This window comes from Mobula hypostoma, chromosome 5 (genome assembly GCF_963921235.1).
Source record: "Mobula hypostoma chromosome 5, sMobHyp1.1, whole genome shotgun sequence".
In the NCBI taxonomy this organism is placed as follows: Eukaryota; Metazoa; Chordata; class Chondrichthyes; order Myliobatiformes; family Myliobatidae; genus Mobula; species Mobula hypostoma.
In genome coordinates this window covers 30,661,182-30,685,288 of record NC_086101.1, presented here as the reverse complement: position 1 = coordinate 30,685,288, position 24,107 = coordinate 30,661,182, and the positions used below count along the sequence as shown (strand labels likewise).

Here is a 24,107-nt window from a genome sequence, read left to right as displayed (position 1 = left end):
TGGAAGTCCTGGTAGATGAAGATTACTTTGAACATAGAACATAGAACAGTACAGCACAGTACAGGCCCTTCAATCCATGACGTTGTGCCGACCCTTAAACACTGCCTCCCATATAATCCCTGACCTTAAATTCCTCCATATACCCGTCTAGTGGTCTCTTAAATTTCACTAGTGTATCTGCCTCCACCACTGACTCAGGCAGTGCATTCCATGCACCAACCACTCTCTGAGTAAAAAACCTTCCTCTAATATCCCCCTTGAACTTCCCACCCCTTAACTTGAAGCCATGTCCTCTTGTATTGAGCAGTGGTGCTCTGGGGAAGAGGTGCTGGCTGTTCCTCTTAATATCTTGTATACCTCTATCATGTCTCCTCTCTTCCTCCTTCTCTCCAAAGAGTAAACCCCTAGCTCCCTTAATCTCTAATCATAATGCATACTCTCTAAACCAGGCAGCATCCTGGTAAATCTCCTCTGTACCCTTTCCAATGCTTCCACATCCTTCCTACAGTGAGACAACCAGAACTGGACACAGTACTCCAAATGTGGCCTAACCAGAGTTTTATAGAGCTGCATCATTACCTCACGACTCTTAAACTCTATCCCTCGACTTATGAAAGCTAACACTCCATAAGCTTTACACATCAAAGTTGCTGGTGAACGCAGCAGGCCAGGCAGCATCTCCAGGAAGAGGTACAGTTGACGTTTCAGGCCGAGACCCTTCGTCAGGACAGGGTCTCGGCCTGAAACGTCGACTGTACCTCTTCCTGGAGATGCTGCCTGGCCTGCTGCGTTCACCAGCAACTTTGATGTGTATTGCTTGAATTTCCAGCATCTGCAGAATTTCTGTTGTTACTCCATAAGCTTTTTTAACTACACTATCTACTTGTGAAGCAACTTTCAGGGATCTGTGGACATGTACCCCCAGATCCCTCTGCTCCTCCACACTTTCAAGTATCCTGCCATTTACTTTGTACTCTGCCTTGGAGCTTGTCCTTCCAAAGTGTACCACCTCACACTTCTCCCGGTTGAACTCAATCTGCCACTTCTCAGCTGCATCCTATCAATGTCTCTCTGAAATCTTCGACAATCCTCTACACTATCCACAACACCACCAACCTTCGTGTCATCTGCAAACTTGCCAACCCACCCTTCTACCCCCACATCCAGGTTGTTAATAAAAATCATGAAAAGTAGTGGTCCCAGAACCGATCCTTGTGGGACACCACTAGTCACAATCCTCCAATCTGAATGTACTCCCTCCACCACGACCCTCTGCCTTCTGCAGGCAAACCAGTTCTGAATCCACCTGGCCAAATTTCCCTGGATCCCATGCCTTCTGTCTGTCTGAATAAGCCTACCGTGTGGAACCTTGTCAAATGCCTTACTAAAATCCATGTTGATCACATCCACTGCAATCCAATGATACAAAATGAATATTGTATCATTTCTTAATGCATGCATTACTAAGTGACAAGAAAAGAGGACCGCATGTCCTCATAATCTAATCTAATCTACCCTCATTCACCTCTTCAGTGAACTCTATCAGGCCTGTTAGACATGATCTGCCTTTCACAAAACCATGCTGACTGTCCCTGATCAGACCATGATTCTCTAAATGCCCACAGATTCTATCTCTAAGAATCTTTTCCGACAGCTTTCTCACCGCAGACGCAAGGCTCACTGGTCTATAATAATCAGGAAGCAAATGCACTAAAGGAGATCTGAAGCACTGGAACAACGCCTACACTCCAAGTAAGCCACCAGAGGTCCAGACCTGAGGCATTTTTCCTCAGGATACAGATGAAGGCTATTCAGCCCACTGAGTCTATGCTGTCTCTTGCGGCATTCCCTAAGGTTACAAAAGAACAAAGTGGACCAATTTCTAAATGGACATTGTACCCATGAACACTATCTCATTTTTTAATTGTTTATGTTTTTGCACTATCGTTAACTATTTAATATACATTTACAGCAATGTATTTATTTATTTTTTTCTATATTTATCAGGTGTATCATTGTACTGCTCCTGCTAAGTTAACAAATTTCACAACATATGCTGGGGATATTAAACCTGATTCTGATTCTGACATTGATAGGATGCAGTGTTGGGCCAAGAAGTTTCTGAGAGAGTTCAACCTGGAAAATTGAGAACTGATACAATTTGGAAGGTCAAAATTGAAAGCAGAATACAAGGTTAATGGCAGGTTTCTTAGAAGTGTGGAGGAACAGAGGGAACTTGGGGTCTTAGCACATAGCACCCCCAAAGATAGTGTGCAAGTTGGTGGGGTAGTTAAGAAAGCATATGTTGTATTGGCCTTCATTACTCAGGGGATTGAGTTCAAGTGACGTGTGGTAATATTGTAGCTCTATAAAACTCTGGTTAGACTACACTTGGTATTCATTTCTCCTCATTTCATTATAGGAAGGATGCAGAAGCTTTAGAAAGGATGCAGAGGAGGTTTACCTGGATGCCACCTAGATAAGATAATGTTTTATGACGACAGGCTCATTTAAGAGATGAAAGAAAATTTCAGGTCTATGTGGGAGAGAAGTGTTAGATTGATCTTGGAATAGGTTAAAAGGTCATTACAGCATCATGGACTGATGGGGCTGTTCGTTGCTGTACTCTTCTATGTTCTCTGCCTGATGATGTATATAATCAACTCTCTCTTGTTTATATCACAGGGTCAGCCAGGTCCTCAGGGTCCAATTGGTTATCCTGGCCCCCGTGGTGTGAAGGTGAGACCTGGTACTGGGGATGATTAGTTGTATGTGCCTGTAACTGCGTCTTTGATTATGGTCACTCCAGTTTGCTCTTAGTCCCTTGGCTCACTGCTCTTCTCTGCATTTCAGGGATCAGAAGGAATCCGAGGGCTGATGGGACACAAAGGAGAAAAGGTGAGAAAATTTCATGGTAATCTAGTCTTTCTTAGTTTGGTTCCAATGATGAATCAATTGATTGATCATCCAGTGACTGGTGAGCCGAGTGATTGACAGTGTTAATGATTGATGAGCTCACCGATCGATGCACTCACTGATCAATGAGCTCACTGGTTGATCAATGAGCTCGATGATTGATGAGCTCACCGATTGACAGGCATAATGATTGACAAGTTCGGTGATGTATGAGCTCACTTTTTGATGGGTCATTGATTAATATGCTCAATGATCAATGAGTTCACTGTTATGGATGAGTTTACTGATCAAAGAGTTCACTGATTAATGTGCCAATTATCAATCAGCTCACTGATTGATGATCTCACCAATTAATAATTGAAGAGTTCATTGATTGATGATCTCTCTATCTGGATCAAGACCCTTATCCTCTAATCTTTTGCAATCCCTCTTTATCATCCTTTCCATTCAGTAATGTAACAATGATTATCTGATGCCTTGAATTTAACTCCTGTGTAATCCTCCTGAAGAGCTAACTATCCATTAGCTTGAGCAACTTGCTTGTCATGTACCAGTTGGCCTGAAGAACCTGTTTCAGTGCTGTATTGCTGTGTAAGTCTCCACCTCCTCACTTTCCTTTTGGGTGAGATTCCTATTCTCATCCCTGTGGATTGCATTTTATTTACTGTGGGACTCAGGACACATTCAATCTCAATCCATTGGCTTATACACTTAAAGGTTGGTATCCACCAACCAATAACTCCATCCCCTTTCCTACCACTTTTTGCCAGGGTGGTGCCTGGTTGGGGTCTTAGCACCTCAGACACCAGAGGCTGGGAGTTAGCCCAACCCGCTGCCCCCTGAGGGTGGTCATTGGGGATGTACGCTCATCGTGACCAATGGGCAACAGAATGGCTCCTTTGGTATGTTGCATGTTTCAATGTGAACATTGTTTATCCATGGTCTTGTTGCATAGGCCCTTCTCCCCCATATCTCATTCACTAACTATGCAATGAGACACATCACTGACACTGGACGCTGGAGACAGTAGGTCATCGATGTGAAACAGACCCCAGGAAATGCTGCTGTATTCTCAATAGGAAAGCCTCTTTTGGGCAGTCTTGCACTCCATTAAGTATACCAGTGAGGAAACTTGTGCCTGATGACTATATTAGCTACTTCCTGTAGCACCAAGGAGCCCATGAGTGGTAAACCATGTGAGCTGACTGCAAAGTTAGAGTGCAGATCAGAGAAGGTGAGTGAGGTTGTGAGTTTGCGATGAGGGATTTTTCCTCTGGGAACTGAGCAGACCAAACTGCTGAGAAATTCTCCCTGTTCCTTACAGAAGAACTCTGTCCTTCTGTTTCAGTGTTGGCATTGTAGGTAACACCCTCACCTCTCAGCTGATTGTTACTTCAGAAGCCACTCCGGACACGACAGGGGTGTAAGTCATACTGATGCTCCTGTATAGTACTGGGACAATACTGCACAGATCAAAGTGATGTCCTTCAGATATATTGGCCACTCATGCACTCAGCTGGTTGTACATTTATGTCCCACTCAATAGAGCACAGAGGAGATCTTCACAGCAGCCCGGGAAATGTACAATGTCCAATGACCAATGATACAAAGGAGCAAGTACACCTAATTATTAATCCTTTTTGCAGTATGTGGGATCTTGCAATATGTAATTGGCTATACAAGATTGCAATAATGAATGCAGTTCATGAAAGCACAGTCAGTAAGCTCCCAAGTTTGCTAAAAGAGCAACATATTTGCAATTCCTTTTACTCGGGCAATTATTTGTATCATTCTGTTTTGTTACAGCTCACTGATTGCTTTTTCTCTGTTTCCCAGGGTGAAGATGGCTTCCCAGGCTTCAAGGGAGACATGGGCCTCAAGGGTGAACGAGTAAGAACACCTCTTTATGAATAACTTGCATTCCCAAGTGCAAAGATAACTGTCAAAATTGGAAGATTGTTATGGGGATATCTCTGAGCTTTTGCAGTGGTTTGTAGCTGTCAACACACAATGCTGTCTTTTGGTTTGGAAGCAACGGGTTAGTTGCACGAGTAAACCCTCCTCTACACCGTCTCATCACACAGAACTTAACACACCTTATCCTCACACCATTTATGAAAGGCACAGGTACAGCCAGAATTTCAACAGCGAGTCTCCCAGCACAGTGTTGTTAGGTCTCATTATCAGTGCATCGCACCTTCTCTCACTTGTCAGTGTGAATCCCAGTGGATGTGATCTTTTCACTCTCTTAACTGCAAGCTACAATGCTGAATGAATGTATATAATGGTAATTGGTTTATTATTCTCACATGTATGGAGATAGAGTGAAAAGTTTTTGTTTGCATGCCATCAGAGCAGATCATTCTTGTACAAATAATCTTGTAGAAATAATACCATTAAGTACATTGAGGTGGTACAAAGGAAAACAAAATGCAAAATGTAGTTCAAAGGTCAAAGCAAATTTATTATCAAAATACATACTACATACTGTATGTTGTCATGTGTAACCTGAGATTCATTTTCTTGTGGGGAATCTTGTGTTGTCTTGTGTTTCTGTGATATCATTCTGGAGGAACATTGTATTATTTCTTAATGCACGCATTACTAAGTGACAATAAAAGAGGACTGCGTGTCCTCATAATCTAATCTAAATACAAGAAACACAACAGAATCAATGAAAGACAACCAACCAATGTGCAAAAAAACCTAACAAACTGTACAAATGCAAAAAGAGGAAAAAGAAAAACTTATAACAACAATAATAAAATAAAATAATAAGCAATAAATATTGGGAGCGTGAAAGTGAGTCCATAGGTTGTGGGAACGGTTTAGTAATGGGGCGAGTGAAGTTGAGTGAAGTTATCCCCTCTGGTTCAAGATCCTGATGGTTGAGGTTATGTTTGTACACAACTACATACATTAAATAAAAGCACACACATGAGAGATGGCTTTAACTGGTGTATTCACATTGCAGAGAGAGAGAGAGAGAGAGAGAGAGAGAGAGAACAATGCACTTGTGTAGACGACAGCACATGAGTAGACAACAGATCAATACGAAATACGTAGTTCTGGGGGGCGGCTGTCATGGCTCTAAAAGAGATAGATCCATACGTTACACTTCCTTCCCCTTTAGATTAATACAATATAAGACTATGTGTACAAAACATTCATTTTTCCTTTCATAAACTCATATTCCAAATAAAGAAGCTTTCACAATAACAGTCCGTAACTAGCTTCACAGTTCTAAAAGTTCAGTCTTCTGGGTGGCACTCTGTTTCTTTCAGGGTAGTGCTTCTGGATCTGTGGAGTGGCATCATGTCTTGACTAAGATAACTTTCTCAGTTTCAGGTGTCATGTTGCTGTCAGTAACATCATCACTGCGGTGTATGTCTGGTGTGTTCATCTTGTTGGATGCAGTTGACTCAGATGTGTTCGTCAGTTGAACATCCAGTATCTGGTCCACATGACATCTCCATGTCTGATCCCCAACATCCACTGTGTCCATCAGTGGTCCAGCTCTAGTAGCTATCCCATCGGTTGTCTACTTGTCCTCTCAGTAATTACGTGCTAGGGCTTCCTGTCCAATTTTGAAGCTCCTTCTGGTTCATTTAGCAACTGGCTGAACTGTTTATTCTGCACTTCCCTTCATAGATCTGGTTTCAGAAGGTCTATGCACGGTCTCAGATTCCTGCTCACGAACACCTTTGCAGGTGTTTGATTTGTTGTTGCATGAACAGAGTTTCGATACACAAAAAGGAAGTTGTCTACCTTGTGCTGCAGAGAAATGTCCTCCTTGTCCATCACTTTACTGGACTTCTTGAAGGTTTGTATAAACCTTTCAGCTAACCGTTCTTTGCTGGGTGGTGAGGAGATGACTTGAAATGTCTGATCCCATTTTTCTTCATGAACAGTCAGAATTCTTCTGACATGTATTGTGATCTGTTTTCACTGACAATTTGTTCTGGTAAGCCACTTCTGGCGAAGATAGTCCTCAGAGCAGAGACAGCCTTTGCTGAGGTGGTTGATTTCATTTGGTATAACCTCTGGTCACTTAGGATGAGCATCCACTGCAATCAGAAGTATGGAGTCCATGAATGGCTCAGCAAAGTCAATATGTAATCTTTTCCATGGTGATGACGGTCACTCCCACGGCACTTGTGGAGGTGCACTTTGAACTTTTTTGGTATCCTGAACAGCTTTCAGCCAAGTCTTCAATCTGTTTATCTATTCCCAGCCATCACATGTAGCTCCAGGTGAGACTCTTCATCTTGACTGTACCCAGGTGCCCTTCATGCAGATTTTCTAACACTCTGGCATGCAGTTTAGAGGGAACCACAACACAAGATCCACACATCAGTGTTCGTTGACATACCCAAAGTTGTCTCGTCTTGCTGAGAACTCTGGAAACATAGGGTTACCATGACCTGGCCATCCTTGCATGTGATTTCATATACTTTTGATAACGTCGAGTCATTCCTTGTTTCCTTTGGTGTTTCAGAATAAGTTACCAGCAACTGGTCCATCAATGCGGTGTAGAACACTTTTGGTGGGTCACATTATGAGGATTTTTCTTCTTCAGTTCATAGTGGAAGACGTGACAAGCCATCAGCAGTGCTGTGTTGTTTGGTACCCTTGAACTCTATTTCATAATAGCGGGCTCCTAGGATAGTGCCCAACATTGTAACTGGGTAGCAGTCATCACTGGAATTCCATTCCTGGGATTGAAAATAGACACAAGGGGCTGGTGATCTGCCACTAGCATAAACTTTTGTCTGTAGGAGTAGTGTGGCCGTTGTGAGTCGTGGTCAACCATGGGTACTGCGCCTCTGGTCGTCACCGGGAGTGGCCTCTCCAGGGCGCAAGCCAGGGCAGAGTTGATACGGAGATCCACCTGTTGCCCATGAAGTGGGACCCTCCTCTCCATGCTGATGACAGATCCAAAGGAACGACGAAAGTCGATACAGTTTGGTGCCAACAGCATCACAGGAGTTGCTGTGCCAGTGCTAGGTACAGCAGTCAGCTGCCTTCGGGACTCCGACTCCGGGTTTATCCTTGGGGTTTACTCCCAAAGCCTTTCCCATGAGCGATTATAGCCTCAAGGCAGTGGAAGTTTGAAATCAGTTTTCCCTCTCCTAGATGAGCTACCATCCGTGGTTAACGAGCCCCATCTGCCCGGAGCAACTGGTTTTAAGGCGCCAGTGGCCTACATTTGCTCCTTCTCCTGTCAGCTCCGCTGGGTATAAGAACTATTCCACATGTGAAGGCCAGGAGTAGACTTGGTTGTCAGAGGCTGTTTGAGATGCACGCCATGAAGAGCATTTGTTTAGCAGTAGGAGCTCGTCCCCACTTCCACCCTTCAGCTATGACTACCTTTGGAATAGTGGAAATTCTTTATTCCCCATACTAGACTAAGGGCCTCTCAGTCAATCTGTGCATAGTTGTGTTCTGCATTCATCAGTGATCTTGAAGCAAATGCAATCAGGCAGTCATATCCATCTTTCATAATCTGTGACAAAATGGATCGAATGCCATAAGGGATCAATGCGTCACATGCCAGTCTGATGGGCAGGGATGGGTCATAATGGGTGAGCAGTTATCAGATGTTATTAGTCTCTTTGTTTTCTTTAATGCTTTTTCACATCTTTCTGACCATTCCCACTTTCCTCCTCTCTGTAACAGTGCATTCAATGTGTACAGCACTGTAGCAATGTTTGGGATAAACTGGTGGTAGTAGTTTACAAGGCAGAAATATGACCTGAGTTGTGACACATTTTTAAGTTTAGGTGCCACTGCTTCAATCTTCTGTTGTGACTTATGTCAGCTATGCTTGTCAATAACCTGTCCATAATATGAGATTTTACTTTTGAAAAACTCACACTTCTCTCTCTTCGCGCACAGACCATACTCACTCAGCCTTGTAAGCACTTTACAAGGTTTTGGAGGTGCTGTTCATTATTTTTGCCAGTCACGATGATGTCATCAAGGTAACATTGTGTTCCTGGGATATCTTGGAGCACTTAGAATTGCTCTTTGCCAGATTGCTGGAGCTGATGTAACGCCAAAGACGAGATGATTATACTGGAACAGTCCCTTGTGAAAGCTGATTGTGAGGAACTTCCTGCTTGACTTCTCAATCTCCATATGCAGATAGGCTTGTGACAAGTCAATCTTTGAAAACCTCTCTCCACCTGCCAAAGATGCAAATATGTCTTGTATTCATGTCAGGGGATACTGCACAATATGCAGCACTGGATTACTGCTTACCTTGAAATCCCCACATATGTGAATGGCTCCTGCCTTTCCTTTCTTGATCACCAGGACAATGAGTGTGGCCCAATCATTCCACTCAACCTTGGAGAGAGTTGCCTCCAAGCTCTGCAGTTCAGCATCCACTTCAATGTAGTGCATAAGGCACTGGACATGCTTTATGGAATTGTGGTGTTGCTGTACCATCTACTGTAGTTCAATTCTGGTCTTCATGCCTTTGAGTTTACCTGTCATCTTCTTAAACACCTTCTCATTAGCATTAAGCAGCTGTGCCAGTCTCTGGTTAGTGCTAACATTTGGACTGCCATTGCCTGTTGATGACACACTGAGAACATTGACTGAGTGCCAGTCTAGTTGGATTTTCACAACCATTCACATCCTAAAAGTGCTGGTCCTCCATTTTTCAATATATAAAGCTCTAACTGCTGTGTTCAGCCTCCATACATCACACTTACTTTCAGTTTGCCTTTGTGGGATACTTTTTCACCTGTGTAAGTCTTTAGCATCATGGAGGTCTTTCCTAATGGTATCTCAGGAAACTGTCTGTTGTAATCAGTCTCTGGAATTATGGACAAAGATGACCATGTGTTCAGCTCCACTTTCAGCTTTACACCAGACACATCTATTGTGACCAAGATAATCTTGTGATCTGCTTCAATTATACTCTGCAGTTCAAGGCACGACAGTTCATCTTTGTCAGACTCTATGTTGTCCGATTCTGTTTTAAATTCAGTAACTTAATGAATTTGCTTAGTTTTATGCTTGAGACTTTTCACTTGGTTGTGCTTTTTGTCTGCCTTGTATACTCTCTCTATGTGACCTGACTGTGACATTTTCTACACATGTTTTCTTTGAACCAACAGTCATTTGCAGCATGGGAGGATTTCCCACATCAATATCAGTTTTGGCTTTTTGCACTATTCAGAGACATTTTGTGCATCTCACATTCTAATCTCCTTTTCTGTAGTTCTGCTGCATCCTTTGCTGCAGTCTCTCACAATATTGCAGTTGTCAATGCCCATTCTAAGGTTAGGTCTGTTTCGGATTATAGCCTCTTCTGACTGCTTTGATTAAGCTGTCCCTTAATGCACTGTAAAGTCCATCTTGAATGTCACAGTACTGGGAAAGTTTGCACAGTTCTGCAATGTATTCAGAAAGGCCTTCATCTTTTGACTGGTTCCTTTTGTAAAATCTAAACTTCTAAGCTATTACCAACAGTTTACGGTTCAAGTAATTTTGTAAAATTGTAACAATTTCATCAAACTTATTGCTTTCTGGCTTTGAAGGAGTTACTAAGTTGCGTAAGAGACTGTATGTTTTTGAGCGCATTAAGCTAAGAAATGTAGGAGCTTTCTTTTGCTCCTCCACGTAGTTCACGTTATAATGCAGTTCAACCCTCTTGATATACAACTCCCAGCATTCATTATCACCATTAACTTCATCAGCCTTCCCGAATGAAGCCATCACCATGTTACTTTTACTTTAAATTTGCTCGTTTTTCACTATTACTCATGGCTCCTTCAGCTTCTTCATGCTGTTTAACTCTTTGTTTTGTCCCGTAACTCTGGGTGTAGTTCATGATATTTTCTGACATTCAGTTGTGCCTATGCACAACTACATATATACACGGGAGATGGCTTTAACTGGTGTATTCACATTCAATATGAGAGAGAGAGAGAGTGAGATATATATATAATAACTGTGCCTGCACTACCTCCCTAATAGCAACAGTGAGAAGAGAACATGATCATCCTTGATGATGGATGTTGCTTTCTTGTGACAATGGTCTGAGTAGAAGTGTTCAGTGGTGGGTAGTGCCTTGCCTGTGATAGACTGGTCCATATCCACCACTTTTTGTAGGTTTGTCCATACAAGGGAATTGCTCTTTCCATACCAGGCCATGATAGAACCAGTCAATATACTCTCTACCACAAATCTATAGAGGTCTATCAAAGTTTTAGATAACATGCTGATTCTTCACAAACTTCTTAGAAAGTGGAGGTTCTGCCATGCTTTCTTTGTAATGGCACTTACATGCTGGATCCAGGAGAGATCCTCTGTAATCATTATACCAACAAATTTAAAGTTGCTGAACCTCTCTACGTCTGACCTCCCATTGAGGACTGGCTCATGGACATCTGGTTTCCTCTTCCTGAAGCCAATAGTCATCTCTGTGTTTATGCTGACATTGAATGAGAGTTGTTATAGCACCACTCAGCTAGGTGTTCAACCTCCCTCCTTATGTTGATTCGTTGCCACCTTTGATTCAACCAATACAGTGATGTCATCAGCAAACTTAAATGTGGCACTGAAGCTGTACCTAGCCTCACAATCATAAGTATAAAGTGAGTAGAGCGGGGGTGGGGGGGGCGGTTAGGGCTAAGCATACAGCCTTAGGGTGCATGTGTGCTGATGGTGATTGAGGAGGAGATATTATTGTCAATTCAAACTGACTGGGGTCTGCAAGTGAGCAATTTGAGGAAATATTCATGTAAGGAGGTATTGAGGCCAAGGACATGCTCTCTTCTCATTGTTACCATCAAGGAGGTGCTACAGGAGTCTGAAGACACACTCAGTGTTTCAGGAACAGCTTCTTACCCTCTGTCATCAGATTTCTGAAAGGACAATGATCCCATGAACACTCTCTCAGTATTTTTTAATTTCTGCTATACATTTAATTTAATTTTCTTTCTTTATATATACTTTTTATTATAATTTATAGTTCTTCTTGCAATGCATTCCTGCCACAAAACAATAAATTTCACAACATATGTCAGTGATATTAAATCTGATTCTGATCCTTATTCTGACTTGTAGCTTATTGATTAGCTTTGAGGGGATGATAGTATTGGATGCTGAGCTGTTGTCAATGAAGAGCATCCTGCTGTATGCATCTCCACAGTCCAGATGTTTCAGGATTGAGTGAAGAGCCAATGAAATGGCATCTGCAGTTATTGAGAAAACACCTTGTCAGTAGACAAGTAAAGTATAAGAGTCACAACGAGGTAGAGTAAAAGACCAATAGTTAATTTTTTTTCCTTGATTATGCTGGCTGATTTCCAGAGACATCAGGAAGATTGGACAGAGATAGTGGAAGGGAGACTAGTTTACATGATAGACTGGGCTCGGTATACAACATTCTACAATTTCTTCTGGCCTTGGTCAGAGCAGTGTCCATACCAACCCTTGATGCATCCAGATAGGATGCTTCCTATGGTGCATTGATAAAAGATGTGCACTGATGGAGTGGAGGTGTTCCTTGTCAAGCAGATGAGCAATCATTTCAGGAGGATTGTTGTGGATGGGGACAACACAAAATTACAGATATTGGAATCTGGAGTAAGAAACAAGCTGCTGGAGGAACTCCTTGGGTTGGGCAGAATCTGTGAAGGGAAATGGACAGTCAGTGTTTTGAGTGGAGAACCTTCATTCTGGACTGGAAGAGTAGAAGGGAGATGGTTTAGCACGAAAAGCTGGAGGAAAGAGCTGGTGGCGGATAGGTGGACCAGATGAGAATGGGGAGATAGGTGGATGGAGAAAGGGAACATGAAATAGCAACAGAGGCTGAGGGGTCTTAGGTGGAGGTGTCATGAGGCTTCAGATGACGGAATCTGATACGAGAGGGAGGTGGAGCAGGGTGTAAAGAGAGGGAGGTAGTGCGGGCAGATGGGAACAGTAAGAGAGGGGGCCTAGTGAAAGTGGAGTTTGAGTAAACCCAGTGGGTGGAGGAGGGGAAAGAGAGTTTTGATTGTGGGTGAGGTCTGTTGCATTTAGAGAGAAGGGTGTGTGAGAGGAGTTGGGCAGCTCGGATGGAAAGAGAAAGGGACAGCAGGGGATACATTTATCTGAAGTTAGGGAGCTTAATGTTCATACTGGCAGTTTGATGTCCATACAGGGGGAGTATGATGTGTGGTTCATCTAGTTTGTGTTTGGACTCACCCTGGAAATGGATGAGGCTGAGGGAAGCCATCATAGTCAAAGCTGATTTTATTGTCACATGCGTGTACTGTATGCACAGATGCAATGAAACCCTTACTTACAGCAGCATCACAGGCACATGTTGCTGTGGGAACAGGTAGAATAAAAATCACTACGATCTGGCCATGGGATATGGAGTGTGGGCACACAACAAATCGGTCACGCAAGTTACACTGGAGGCATCCTTCAGGACGAACGTGGCTGATGGCTGTCGACACTTTAACGAAACCTGCGATGCAAGGAAGTAATTGTGCCCGCCCCCTCTTGTCTGCTCGTGTGAGACAGCTCCACTTTCTCTCTCCTTCAGTGTGGATTGTGAGTGATTTCGCTAACGCCACAGTGATCAGCGTCCCCTGTAATGTGGAAGAGCTGAGCAGCGGCCACCCAGAGTAATCCCTGGGCGAGGAGAAAATGACCCTGGCCATGAGTTCAGGGTAAAGCAATCAAGGAACTCAAGACTGCATGAAGATCAGAATCGGGTTTATCATCACTGACACAGGCCGTGACATTTGCTGCTTCATGGTAGCAGCGCAGTGCAAGACATAAAAATTACCGTAATTACATAAAGAATAAAGATATAGTGGAGAAAAGAATAATGAGTTAGTATTCTTGAACAGAACCAGCAGCTTGGGTCCAATTCTTTAAAGATTTGCGGGAAAGAGAGTTTGAGACAGCTCACATCTATGGGCTCTTTTTACTTCTCCGAGGAGGAGGGTAAAACAAAGACATAATCAAAGACGTTCTCTCAGCTCCCATGTCCTATCAAACAAAAAAATGCAAAAGCATGAAAGCACATTCCACTAGACTCAAGGACTGCTTCTATCCCACTGTTATAAGACTATTGAATAGCTCCCTAGTATGATAAGATGGGTTATCAGCACACAATCTACTTCATCATGCTCCATGGACCTTATTGCCTGCCTGCATTACACTTTTCCCAACACTTTAGCTGCTGTTGCTATTCCCCTGTACTAACTCAGAGCACTGATATAATGAAATGATCTAATGCTGGCATGCAAAACTAAATTTATCACTGTACCTCGATGCATGTGACAATAATAAATTAATTTACCAAGTTAATATTTGATAATTTAATACACCTGACCAGTGAGGCTAAATATTTCACCGCAGGTGAATTTTTCATCCTGCACTTTTTATCATTTGGGGATGTTTCCTAGAAGAAACTAATACTTGGGCAATGGGAAGCCTGTCAAAAGAGTCCCAGATATACACCAAGCTACACAGAAGTGATTTGTTCAAAGCTCTGTAAACCTATTTCTGACCATTTAGCTGAGTTGTAAATTGATCAAGATGACACCTGAACCCAAGCTATGAAGAACTCTATACTACTGAGCTGTGTTACGGAATATGTGGGAAGTCTCTGCAGCCCTAGGTTTTAGGCTTACAGTTGTTCTTGGCAAAACAGCGTTGTCCTGAGTTGGCTGCAACTTTAGGGAATTTATTGTAAGATGGACTTAGTACAGAGGCTTCTCCCTGTATATAAGGAGCAGTAATGTTAAATCTTCATGGTGACTGGCAAGAATGATTTAATCCTTCAGTCCTGTTCTACCTGCCAATTAAATCATAGCTGATTTGTATCATTTGCTTTAATATCCTTGCCCTGCCTGTCATCCAACTTCATTTCAAGACCATTAGTTAATAGCATCTATCATCTCTAACAGCTCCCTCTGTTCCTCTGTATCAGACTTTTGGGGGAGAAAATTCCACTTTTACCCAGCGCTCTGTGCAGGAGAATTTAGTGAAGTCATCACTGACCTTCTGGCTTTCATTTTTAAGTTTCGACTCTAGTTCAAAGATTCTCCATGAAAAAGAAGGTGTTTCTCTCTATCCCTCGAGCAATGCGAATGCAGATCAGTCTTTGGTAGTGTCTATTTGTGAATCTTGCCCTGTTCAGCATGGTTCGTAGAGCCGCAGCCTCAGCACCCCTGCGCCCTGGGTTTGATCCTGAACTCAGGTGCTGTCTGGTGTGTAATTTGCACATTCTCACTGTGACCTTGTGTGTCCCCTCTGTGCTCCAGCAATGTACATGTTGGTAGGTTAAGTGTCCGCTATACATTGTCTGTCGTGTTGAGATGGGGTGGGACAACCTGGGGAAGAAGTGATGAGAATGTGGTGACTCAAAGAATGGGGTTAATATTAATGCAAATTTGATAGTTAGCACAGACAACGGGCTGCATGGCCTGTTTCCTGGCTGCCTCCCCCTGTGAGTGAGGGTCGGGTTCTGGCATGCTTGCCATAGGAATGGAACATTCTTGTCCAATACTTGGTTTGAATGTCTGGTGTCTTGGCACAGCACACAAAGAGCAATCGTGGTGATCAGAAACATCTTTCTTGAAAAAATATCTCTCTCATTTGGATTCGAGCCAGTGCTGACTTTGGCGAGATCCAGTTTGATGAACCATCACTCACTTGTTACAATAATCCTGTGTGATCATCGCATCCATTTCAGTGGAAAAGGTTTGAGCTCACTAAGCCCACTCACTCAGTCAAAGCCCTGACACTTTTAAATCAAAAGCATGTTGAATCTTTCCAAGAAAGATGGTTCAATTTTCCCTGCATTCTGCTCCAATGCCAGTTCTGCCAGCTGAGAAAGTTTGGAGATGGTCCAAGGGACATTGCAGAATTGATGGGGATATGAATGGGACCCTGTTTTTGGCTTGGGCGTTAACCATATTGAGGTTGTTGTTCTAATGAGGGGCCCTCAACCACTCTGCTGTACTTGCCTCTGCCTACTCAACTCCCGGAGAGAGCACGAAACAGAATGGATGTAAAGCTGCTTTTCCATTGTCTTTGCAGGGCGAGATTGGGCCAAGCGGTCCCCGAGGGGAGGATGGACCTGAAGGGCCCAAAGGTCGAGTGGGACCTGCAGGTGACCCCGGTCCATTAGGTCCGACAGGTGAGAAGGTGAGAGACTCCGTGGTATGGTGCATCTTAGATGGCAAAATGTTCTTGGTAGTGCTAACAACCATGAGAAATTTCCTTTCCCCACCAGCCACTCTGCAGTCCTCCTCAACCTCCATATTTCCTCATGTCCCTCTGTATTTCCTCACATCCCTCTATGACCTCCCAATTCTACCTGTCCATTCTGCTCTCCAACTTGTCCTTCCTAATTCCTTTGTTACTTCACCCTTCCAGTCCCTATTCCATCCCCTTTCACTACAACTTTTCCTTGCATTGTCCCCTTCCTCTATTCCTCTCTGCACACTTCATGCTTTTTCCTCCTCCCATTCCTCCCCACCGTTCCTCCTTCTTTTCCATACCCCTCCTTCCCTTCCTCTTCCACACCCACACTCCACAATCTTCTTACCTTCTTTCTTGTCCTCATCTCTTTATCATTTCTTCATTTTCTCCTTCCACTTTCCCAGCATTCCACTTCCACTCATTCCCCACTCCTTCACTTTCTCTGCTCATTCTGGTCTTCCCCTCCTTCTCCCCAGTTTTCCCTTCCCTCTCTTCACTTCTCTTTGCCTTCTTAATCTTTTCCTTCCACTTCTACTTCTGTTTCTCCCATACAGTCCACGGACCCCTTCTTTCTCCTACCTTCCTTCCTTCCTGAAACATCTTTTCCCCTCTTTTCTTTCGTTTAATTTCCTGGTCACTCCTTGCCTTGCTTTGAGAATGAAGATGATTTGACGAATTGGATCCGAATAATCATCTCTTTCTGTACTTATAACATCATGTTCTTTCCATCCCTGCCACCAGCCAACTCCATATTTATTATTACCTCACCTACCTATCAGCGTTCTGTTATTCAAACTCAAATTTATGTCTTGTTACCTCATGGTAACTACTCTTAAGCTCTGTAGACTGATTCCATGACCTCATTCCTCTTGCTGCTGTTATCCTAGCCTTACACAAAATCTTACTTACATTCTTATCCTCTCCTCCAATGCAAAATAAAATTTCCATCTTGTCCCCACGTTCATCTGTTATTGCAGTTCACCTTACTTGACTCCCTCCAGCTCATCCACTTTTCTCTACTCATAACTCCTTCTCCTTTTACCCATTGCCTGCAACAAACCTTAGTTACCTTTCCTTGAAAGACATGGGCAGGTAACAGGACAGATGTCTCCCATGCTCCTGAAAACAGGTGACTAATCCTGAAATCTCTGCATGCAGTTCAAAGTTAACATCTGTTTGATAGACCTGTGTATTAACTTGGGATATGTTATTGCATTGAAAGTTTCATTTAAGGATGTTACTCTTATCTGTCAAATATATAGCATTATACTTGTGGATAAGTCCATCTAATATCAAGTATTTTGTTGCAGGGTAAGCTTGGAGTACCTGGTCTTCCCGGATACCCAGGGCGTCAGGGTCCCAAGGTAAGGATATCAGGAAGCGCCATAATCAGTATACTGTATATTTAGTTCAAGTTCATAAATCATTGCAGGTCCATCTTTTAGCATTATTGCCATTCCTTTGTTGTATACATTTCTACATCTCTGGATTCCATCTCTAGCACCATGATGGGAGATGTGATAGACAAGAAAACAGGTCCTTCACCCATCAGCCCTGTGCTGACTACGAATGGTTCACTAATGGAACACTGATCCTACTCTTTTCTTCCTAATTCCCATCAGCTCCACATTCTACCCCTCATCTACATGGTAAATTTACTGCAGCCAATTAAGTGCCAATCTGTTCTGTGGTGGGAAGAAATGCATATGGTCATAGTGAAATCGTGAAGACTCCACTCAGACAGAGCTATGGGTCGGGATTGAACTTGGACCTCTGGAGTGGAGAGACAGTTACGCTATTGGCTGCACCAATCAGCAAGCATAAGGAATGCTCCAATAGTTTTCCAGAAGGGCACCACTTCAAGAAGATAGCTAACCACCAGCTTATCAAGTACAAAAAGTGATGGGCAATAAGTGTTGTCAGTGATGCCCAGATCTTAAATGAATGGGGTCATAAACTCATAGAAAAGCAGAGCACAGAAACAGGCCCTTTGACCCATCAAGTCCATGCTGAACCATTTAAACTGCCAATGACCTGCACCCAGACCAAAGACCTCCATATTCCTACTATCCATGTACCTGTCCAAACGTCACATGTATATTGAAAACGAGCTCGCATGCACCACTTGTGCTGGCAGCTCGATCCACACTTTCACAACCTTGTGAGTAACTTTCCCCTCTGATCCCTTTTAATCCTTTCCCCTCTTTTCTTAAACCTATGTCCCTAGGCTCCCCAAAAAAATCTGTGAACATCTTCCCTTCCATGTGTTTTGGGACCATTATCCAGTTCAACCCAATCCATTCGGTGTTACCTTGGTAGGTTAAGACAATTAAGAATCCTACAGCAGTGCTGATTGGGAGTTTATTGAGTCTTCAGTGACCTATCGCTGTTTAATCTGTCTAATGCATGCCTTCTTTTCACAGGGCTCCCTTGGTTTCCCCGGATTCCCAGGTACCAACGGCGAGAAAGGTGCTCGGGTAAGTTCTGAAAAACAAAAAAAAATAAAGGTATTAACCAAGAAGTACAAGCTCACCAACTAGAACCAAATACTTTTCTCATTTGTGTTGAATTTGTCTCCCAACATCTATATCCCTTTCTCCATACTCACTCTGTTTGGCAAACTTCTTTTTCTCTTTTGGTATTTCTTTGAGTTTCTTCCATTTTTTTATGGATTCACCTATTTTGCTGTTCCCTCTCTCACTCATTTTTCACTTTCTTCTCTAGTTTTCTCTTCAAAGTTTCTCATCCTCTTTCTCCTGCATGTCCTCTCCCCTCTTTCCATACAACTTCTATGTAACTCTTCATCTCTGCCTCCTCAACTTACATCTTTGCATTCTCCTTTGTGTCTTCCTTCTCCATCACCCTTTATACTTGATTTTCTCACCCCTCTATACCCATTCCTCCTTTGCTTTCTCATTCAACACAGTGTCACTCTTCATTTTATTTGGTGCCTATCTCCATTTTCCTTCTGTCCTTACAGGGTTTGCCAGGCAAGATGGGCCAAAGAGGACAACGTGGACCCACGGTACGTCTGTTTTTAAAGGATTTCAGTAGACTTCTCTTCTGATATAGTTGGTTGAGATTGGTGAAGCTGTAGATAGTGGGGAAGGTTGTCAAAGGATACAGCAAGGTTTAGACCAATTGGGGATGTGGGCAAAGAATTGACAGAATGGAGGAATGGAGGTTAATCCGGACAAGTGTGAGCTACTGTACTCAGGAAGATCAAATGTAAGTGGAAAGTATACAGTAAGTAGCACACTTGGGAGCATTGATATGCAGAGGAAACGTGGAGTGCAAAGGCATGTTTCCCTGAAAGTAGCAACTCAAGCAGGTGGGGTAGCAGAGGAGACTCGTCATTCTTGCCCTCATCGAGTATAAAATTTGGTAAGTCTTGTTGCTACTGCATAAAACTTTATACAGGTCATATTTGGAGTATGCGGTTCCAGTTGCCCTATTACAGAAAAGAAGTAGAGGATTTTGGAAAGAGTACAGAAGAGATTCACCAAGATGTTGCTGGGTTAAGAAAGTATTAGCATTAAGATGAAGTTGGGCAAATTTGGATTATTTTCTCAAGAGCACTGGAAGCTGAGAAGCAAACTGATCGAAGTGTATACAATTATGAGGGGCATAGATAAGTAGATAGTCAGAGCTTTTCCCTAAGGTGGAAGTTTAATACATATTCACCCCAGGAAAGTTTAAAGGAGATTTATGAGGTAAGATTTTAACACAGAGAGTGGTGGGCATCTGGAGCATCCTGCCAGTAATAGTGGTAGAATCAAGTATGGTAGCAAAGTTTAAGAGGTCACATGAGCAGGCAGGAAATGGAGAGTTATTGATTAGTACAGGCAGATGGGATGAGATTAATTTAGCCACAATTGGCATGGATGCTATGGTCTAAAGGGATTTCTCCTATGCTGTACTTTTCTTTGCTCCATGTAAAGTAATTATCAACCAAAGATTAACATTGTTAGTGAGACAGAGAGGTGTATCAATAGTGCCATATGATTCCGCTACCTGTTTATAAGACCATAAGTCCATATCTGCCAGGAACTGGGCTTGACTGATAATACCATTGCCTTTCTTTCTCAGGGACCACGTGGTCAACGGGGACCAAGAGGAGCAACTGGCAAGCCAGGTGCTAAGGTGAGGATAATGGGTGTGTTAAGTGTCTGGAGATTCTGTTAAGTAGTGTCTGATCTTGGAGTGATGAGGCTTACTGAGGGATACTTGGGGCAGACAGAGAGTGACTTAATAGTGAAATAATGAAGCCTATTGTCACTCCATAGCTGTGGATCTCGTACTGGATGGGAAGTTAGAACACTAATTTTAAGAGAATGCTTTAAGATCTGGATGGGTTGTTATTATTAGGAAGTTTAGCTGGGTGTTGGAAGGGACCAGAGTGATGTTACTGAAGGTGGAGCAGTGTGTAATTTCAGTGAAGACTGGTACTTGGTTGTATCACTGCAGGAAGGTGACTCCCTCCACTGGACAGTGCATTGCAACTCATTATGCTCTTTTCGCTTTCTCAACAGGGAACCTCAGGGACTGATGGACCTCCAGGTCCTTCGGGAGAAAGGGTGAGTCTGCATGCCTCCAGAAAGCCCTGCCTTCGGAACAGGATGGGGCCAGGTGAAATAGGCCTGGCCTTCCTCCCATCATTCAGCACCATCCACCTGCTGGCAAACTTCATCCACAGCTAGTGCAGTTGCCTCTGCCATTATCACTTCTCTTGTTCAATTACCCTAAACCATTCCTAATGCTGGAAAGATCAAGGAGTAAGGGAGAAATCATAGGAAGAGGCTACAGGGAATGATCGGCCATGATCATATTCAGTGTTGGAGCAGAAACAATGGCCCACTCCTGTTCCTATTGTTGACACTTGATGTACCAAGGGATCTTGGGATACAAGTCTATCGCTCCCTGAAAGTGAACACACAAGTAGAGAGGGCGACGAAGAAGACATACACATGCTTGTCTTCATTGTTTAAGTCTAAGAGAAAGGAAACCATGTTGCAATTTTATAAACATTTGATTAGACTGCACTTGGAGTATTATGTGCATTTCTGGTTGCCCCAGTACAGAAAGGATGTGGAACCTTTCTTAAGGGCATGACAGAGGTTAACCAGGATACTGCCTGGATTGTAGATTATGAGCTAGAAGGAGAAGTTCAACAAACTTGGGTTGTTAACAAGTTCAAGTTTATTGTCTTTTGAATCTACATATATACAGCCAAATGAAACAATATTCCTCCAGACCGTGGTGCATCCTCAAAGCATTATCACACACAGCCCATAAAACAAAATATTACCACAAATACACTAAGTTACTAAAACATAATTCAGAATGCACAGCACAGGTAAACAGTAAACAGTACAGTAAACAGCTTGCATGATGGTAGAGTATTCATTAGTTTCACACCCTGGAGGAAGAAGGTGTTTTCCAGTCTGGTAGTCCTAGTCCTGATACTTCCGTATCTCATTCCTGATGGTACTGGGTCACAGAGTTTGGGGAATAGGTGTTGGAGATACTCAAGAATGCTTCATGACCTTCATATATAACACTCCCAGTAATGTCACAAATGGCGGGAGGGAAGCCCTGGTGATCCTCTTGATGGTCTTTACTATCCTCTATAGGGCCTTGCAATCCAATGCCTTGCAGCTTCTGTACCACACAATGACACAGACAGATAGTGAACTCTCCATGGTGCTCCTGTAGAATGATATTGGAACGGGGGTAAAGAGTCTTGTATGCCTCAAACTCCTCAGAAGGTGCAGATGGTGCTACGCTTTCTTGACTAATGAGGAGTTGTCGTGGATCCAGGTTAGATCATCCACTATGTGCACACCAAGGAACTTTATGCTCTTCACTCTCTCCATGGAAGTTTCATTGATGTGTAATTGAGAATGGTCAACCTGTGCCTTCCTGAAGTCCACAACTCTCTGGAGTGTTGGACACTGAGAGGTGATCTGTGTATAAAAATAAGCAAGGCATAGATAGGGTAGACATTCTGAATACTTTTTCCCTGTGGTAGAAGTGTCAAATACTGGAGAACATCATTTAAAGTGAGAGGGGGAATATTTAGGGGAGGTATGTGCTTTTACACAGAGAGTGTTGGGTGCCTGAAGCAGGTTGCTGTGGATGGTGGTGGACTGAGATACAACAGTGGTGTTTAACAGGCTGTTAGGTAGACACATGAATGTGCAGCGAGTGGAAGGTTATTGATCAAGATCAGTCAGTAGAGATTTGGTTTAAATTGGCATTGTGTTTGGCACAGACAGGATAGCCCAAATGGCCTGTTCCTGTGCTATCTGGTCCTATATTCTGAGTTCTTCTTCTACGTCTGGCAGTGGACAGGGAGGGGGAATGGGAGCCACATTCAGCGATAGGCTGAGTGGTCTCCTTCTTTGTCATTATAATGTAGGATATATCAACTCTTTGCTGGTGTAAGCTTTCTTCTGATCTTTACAACATTTCTTCAGTGTTTAGTGTCACTGATGTAATTAGAAAACCTCCCAGACTCCATTCGCTTCCCCTGGTGGAACCAACCTCACCAAACACAGTGAGGTGGTAATGGTAAATTCTTCACCAGATCCCCAGCCCATTCAAGCTCTTGGGGTGGGACTTCTCAGTAAGTGAAGTTTAAATGCCCATATTGAACTAGACAGGGGTGAGGTGGGGAGTCCATCTCAAGCAACAATTTACACCACACCGCGTAAACAGATGCCAGGACAGGTGAGCAAAAGCTTGGATACCCAATAGTTCAGGCAGCATCCGTGGAGAGAGAAACAATTTATGAGCCGTCAGCTTAGTGGCTTTTGATTAAAGAGGTAGGTTTAAAATAACAGATTAGGGAAAGGAAGAGAACTGGAGAGACACACTGAAAATGTAAAACCATAGAATTAGGCCTTTCACCCCTCCCTGTCTGTCTCATGTACAGTTGAATAAATATAAAATGCTGCAGATGGTAGAAACCTGAGGTAAAAATAGAAAATGCTTGAAACACTCAGCAGATCAAGGAGCAGCTTCAGGGATAAAGGCTTTTTAACCCGAAACATAAACTCTGCTAGTTTTCTACAGACGTTGCAAGATCTATTGAGTGTTTCCAACATATTCTGCTTTCATCCAAACCTCCCCCCTCCACCATCCCGCACTGAATATCTACCACTACAAGCCGCAGCTTTTTAAGGATGAACTCAAGCACGATTTAAGTGTGATGAGAGTTCCAGACCCTCAACACCCTTTGGGTGAAAATATTTTTTCTCCTCCCGCCTCTGATCCTTCCACCAGTCACTTTAAATCTGCACTCTTCAATTATCCAGACCTCCTGATAATTTTATACACCTCACTTAAGTCTCCCAAAGCCAAGAAAAACAATCCAGCGTATCCAATTTTTCCTCATAGCTGCAGTTTTCCAGAGCTGGCAAAGAATTCATAACTCTCCTCTTTTCCCTCTCTAAGTAGTTACACCTACTTTGTAATGTGTTGAGCAGAACTGTACAGAGACACGAGCTGTGGATTAATGAGTCTTGCATACAATTCCAGTCCTCTGGTCCTCCCTGAGCTATGAACGCCTAACATATGGACACCCCATACACGTGAACAGTGGAGTGGATGAGGGTGGATTTGTCAGCTGTAGCCAGACTACGGGCATACTCTGCTAGCTGGGGACAGGGTACATCCCTGCGACTTCTCTCTTCCAACCTGAGCCACAAAAACTGTGGGCTGGGTGGAGCTGAGCAGACCTACCCATTCACCCCATGAGTCAGAGGGGCCAGCTGGTGACTGCTGTTCCCACACATACTCCCTCTCCCTTCACTGCCGTTTCTAAGACACTCTCCCGTGCACAGGGTTTCTGCTCATTCCTGACTTACGGGCACTTTGCGTTACAAGCACCACACACAAAAATGCTGGAGGCATTCAGCCAGCCAGGCAGCAGGCAGCATCTGCGGAGGAGAATAATCATC

General features: G+C 43.3%; 1 protein-coding gene across 1 annotated transcript in view; it reads left to right on the top strand.

The window, feature by feature from the left end:
- LOC134346173 (collagen alpha-1(V) chain-like) overlaps window positions 1-24,107 on the top strand; it is a 273,825-nt gene that overhangs the window by 171,897 nt on the left and 77,821 nt on the right. Inside the window, exons 27-35 of the mRNA XM_063047492.1 lie at window positions 2,686-2,739; window positions 2,854-2,898; window positions 4,753-4,806; window positions 15,979-16,086; window positions 17,454-17,507; window positions 18,567-18,620; window positions 19,124-19,168; window positions 20,233-20,286; window positions 20,676-20,720. Coding sequence (XP_062903562.1) covers window positions 2,686-2,739; window positions 2,854-2,898; window positions 4,753-4,806; window positions 15,979-16,086; window positions 17,454-17,507; window positions 18,567-18,620; window positions 19,124-19,168; window positions 20,233-20,286; window positions 20,676-20,720 — 513 coding nt within the window. The remainder of the gene's footprint in view (window positions 1-2,685; window positions 2,740-2,853; window positions 2,899-4,752; window positions 4,807-15,978; window positions 16,087-17,453; window positions 17,508-18,566; window positions 18,621-19,123; window positions 19,169-20,232; window positions 20,287-20,675; window positions 20,721-24,107) is intronic.